The sequence below is a fragment of the Tupaia chinensis genome, unplaced genomic scaffold (genome assembly GCF_000334495.1).
Source record: "Tupaia chinensis unplaced genomic scaffold, TupChi_1.0 Scaffold000287_1, whole genome shotgun sequence".
Classification (NCBI taxonomy): domain Eukaryota; kingdom Metazoa; phylum Chordata; class Mammalia; order Scandentia; family Tupaiidae; genus Tupaia; species Tupaia belangeri.
In genome coordinates, this window is record NW_006159771.1 from 401,967 (window position 1) to 405,316 (window position 3,350).

Here is a 3,350-nt window from a genome sequence, read left to right on the forward strand (position 1 = left end):
CCCCCCAAAAAAAATGTTGCAGCTTGTGTTCATCATGTGACTGCAAATTAATGTGATTTCTGCAATATGCAAAGAGCTCTTAAAAATCAATCATAATGGACCAGCGGGTGGCATAGCGATTCAAGTGCTGGACTCCTATGTGGTCAACCGTGGTTCAAGTCCTGGCCCCGTGGCTTGTTCCCTGTTGGGGCAGTGGCAGGTCTACACCAGAGCCCCTCACGGGCCCCATCAAGTGCTCACTCAGTGGGGGCAGGACGCTGGAGCTGGGGTGTAGTCCCCCATGGAGCAGCCAGCTAGCTGTGTAGTGGGGCAGACACGGGGGGGCACAGATGTGACTGCGGGGTGCTGGGTACTGAGCAAAACAGGCCAGGAGGGAGGCCTGGGGGCAGGCCGCAGTAATAGGCGGGTGTAGCCTGCAGGGCTGTGCCTTGATGGTGCAAAGAAGTGGGCTCCGAGGGGCCAGCCAGAGCCATGGCCCAGCATGGAGGGCAGGCCAGAGCGAAGTCAGCTGGGACGCAGGTCCGAGAGCCAGGCTGGTCACGGGGTGGGGACTGGATGGGTCTAACACAGATGTCGGCTGGGGTTCTGGCTGCTGGCTGCCGGCTGGAGGAAAGGGCAGGGGGCAGCAAGGAGACCACGGGATTCCCAGGCCCGCCCCTTCCCAGAGACGGGTGGCTTGGACGCATGTCCCCGCGCTGACTCCTCCCGTCTCCCCGCCGGCACGTGTAGGTGTGGGGCCTCCTACGCGCAGGTCATGCAGACGGTGGGCATCCACCCCACCTGCTCTGAGGAGGTGGTCAAGCTGCGCATCTCCAAGCGCTCGGGCCTGGACCCCACCGTGACGGGCTGCTGAGGGTAAGCCCCCATCCCTGCCAGGCCACGGGCACGCGACGCACTGCCACCGGCACCAGGCTCCTCGGAGGCCAGATCCAGGTACGCGGGAGGGGCGGACGCCGGGTTTGAAGAGGGAGCATGTGGCCGGGGGGTGGGAGCCCCTGCAATGGCCCCCTCCAGGTGTGTGGCCAGGCCGCCCACACCTGCTGTACCACCTTGAACAGGTGAGCTCCGCGCCCGTGCCAGGCCGCAGTGCCAAGAAGCAGGGCTGGGAGGGGAGCTGCCAAGCCTTGCCCTCTGCAGAGCAACCCCGACCCCGCAGGGCTGTCCCTGCTCTGAACGTGCAGGAGACGTCTAGAGGCTGAGCTCACGCCTGCCCGGGTGGGCATGGGGGTTGGCAGGCATCGCCTGGCAGGCCGAGTGTGGTGTGCTCAAGTCACTAGTCCTCCACGGGCTGGCGGGAAACCATCCTCCCCCTCTCAGCCTCACTCCTGCAGAGGGCTGGCTCGTGCATCTCCCTCTTGCCCAGAAGGTGGAGACGCTGCCTCACGCACAGCCTGCACATCTGGTTCAGTTGGAAGAAGCCAGGCTGGCGGAGCAGGAGTCTGGAAGCCTTGGGAGTCCAGTCCACTACTCACTGTGTCCCCTTCTGAGAGGGAGAGCCCCCTCCCTGGGCCCTCCCAGGGCCTTCTCAGCTCTTGGGCAGACGGCATGCTCTGAGCCCCCAGAGCCGTGACCAGGCGGGCTCTCGGGCCTGTGCTGTCCCCCCATGGCCACCCGCTCTTCTCAGGGTCAGGATGCTTTGGGTGCTCTGTTCCGGGGCCGAGGTGGAGACTGTAGACAGCGCAGGCGGGCCCTCGGGCCTGTGCTGTCCAACCCATCCTGGGGTGCCCCCCCATGGCCGCCCGCTCTTCTCAGGGTCAGGATGCTTTGGGTGCTCTGTTCCGGGGCCGAGGTGGAGACTGTAGACAGCGGCGAACCCCCTCCCCACGGTGCCCAGGGGCAGGCTGGAGGGTCTGAGCAATGGCTGAGGGGTGTAGGGGCTCTCTGGGCACCCCATTCCCCCGCCACCGTCCTGCGCCAGGACCAGCTGTGATGTGGACAGCGGGTGTCCTGACTCCTCAGGACAGTCCCCCCAGCAGGCTTTTGGTGAAAAGCCTGCTGTCAATTCTTACGTTCCCAAGCCCCTGGGGGTGGGGGCACCCTCCGGGGTCTTCTTTCTTTCTTTTTAATTATCTTATTTAATTATTATTATTATTATTATTTTCACATGAGTTTTGCCAGAGAAAGACCGAGAGAGAGAGAGAGAGAGCAAGCCGCCAGGTCTGGGACTCGAACCGTGGTCAGCCCTGTGGGAATTCCAGCACCTTAGCCACCACACCACTTGCTGGCCCCCGGGGGCTTATTTCTCACCCATCCCTCCGTGGTTCCCTCCATGGTTGCTGATCACGCCCATCGTTGGCAGGACCACCCAAGCTCCTGCCCTCCTGGAGCTCCGCCCCTCCTGGAGCTCCGCCCCTCCTGGAGCGCCCGCGAGATGGCCTGTGTGGACCCGTGCCTCTGAACCGCCGGCCCGTGTGCCCTGCAGGGATGGCTTGGGGTTCCAGCCCCTATCCTGCGCCTCCCCACCACCTCCCTCCCCAGGCCCCCGATGCCAGATGATGACGGCCTGGACAGAAACCCACCCTGTGGGCTGCCCAGTTCTGAACGCTCCCTGGTGTCTTTGGGGTGTAAATAAAGAGACTGATTTCCTGACGGGTGTTGGCCAGGTCGTCTCCCATGTGTCCCCAGGGCTGCCCAGGTGGGGTGGGTCCTGCCTGGCCTGTCTGGAGCTCTGAGCAGCGTCTGGGTTAAAGGGCAGCCGGGCAGTGTCTGGCAGACCCAGACCCTCCCCTCCCCGGCTACCACCCCTGCAGCTGCCTGGTCTCCGTCTTGAAGGCTTCATCTGGGCGCCCCCTGCCCAGGACCCTCTGCTCAGGTCATCCCTGTGGTCTCCGCAGGCCTGGGAGCAAGGAGGGCGGCCGACTTGGGGAGGGGCGGCAGCTTCAGGCTTTGTTCCAGGACAGCCGCCAGCGGTGAGGCAGGACGCCGGGAGCTGGCAGGGGTGGCTGAGGCTTTCTGTCCCCGAACGTCAGTCACCCCATTACGTTTCCATTGTGGCCTCCAAGCCAGCTTGTCGGCTGCGCTTACGCTAATCCCGCGCATTGAGGCTTGATGGGCCGAGGAGCGCCTGTCAATCACCGCGGGAGAGACGCTGCTGACAGCCACGGGCAGGGCCCGGCTTTGTGCTGGGGCTTTAGCGGCAGCTAATCTCGTGTCTTCCTTAAGAAAACATCACTTAGTCTGCGGCCCGGGAGCCCTGGATGGGACCCTGCTTGTCAGCAAACAAAGGAATGTCTTTGCACCTTAATGGGCCCGCGGGAGCCTGGCTCTGGCGGTGCGAAGCGTGTGCGGGAGCCCTCAGACGCCCAATTAAGACGCCAAGTGCCGGGCCGGGCCCGCCCTCCGACAAGTGC

The 3,350-nt window shown here is 64.0% G+C and overlaps 1 protein-coding gene across 1 annotated transcript in view; it reads left to right on the top strand.

The window, feature by feature from the left end:
- The window catches only part of TXNRD2 (thioredoxin reductase 2), a gene marked incomplete in the record, with an annotated part of 69,241 nt that extends 66,652 nt beyond the window's left edge, over positions 1 to 2,589 (top strand). Inside the window, 2 exon segments of the mRNA XM_027772609.1 lie at positions 730 to 933; positions 2,300 to 2,589. Of these exon segments, the coding sequence (XP_027628410.1) occupies positions 730 to 853 (124 nt within the window).
- Between the last annotated feature and the right edge of the window lie 761 nt (positions 2,590 to 3,350).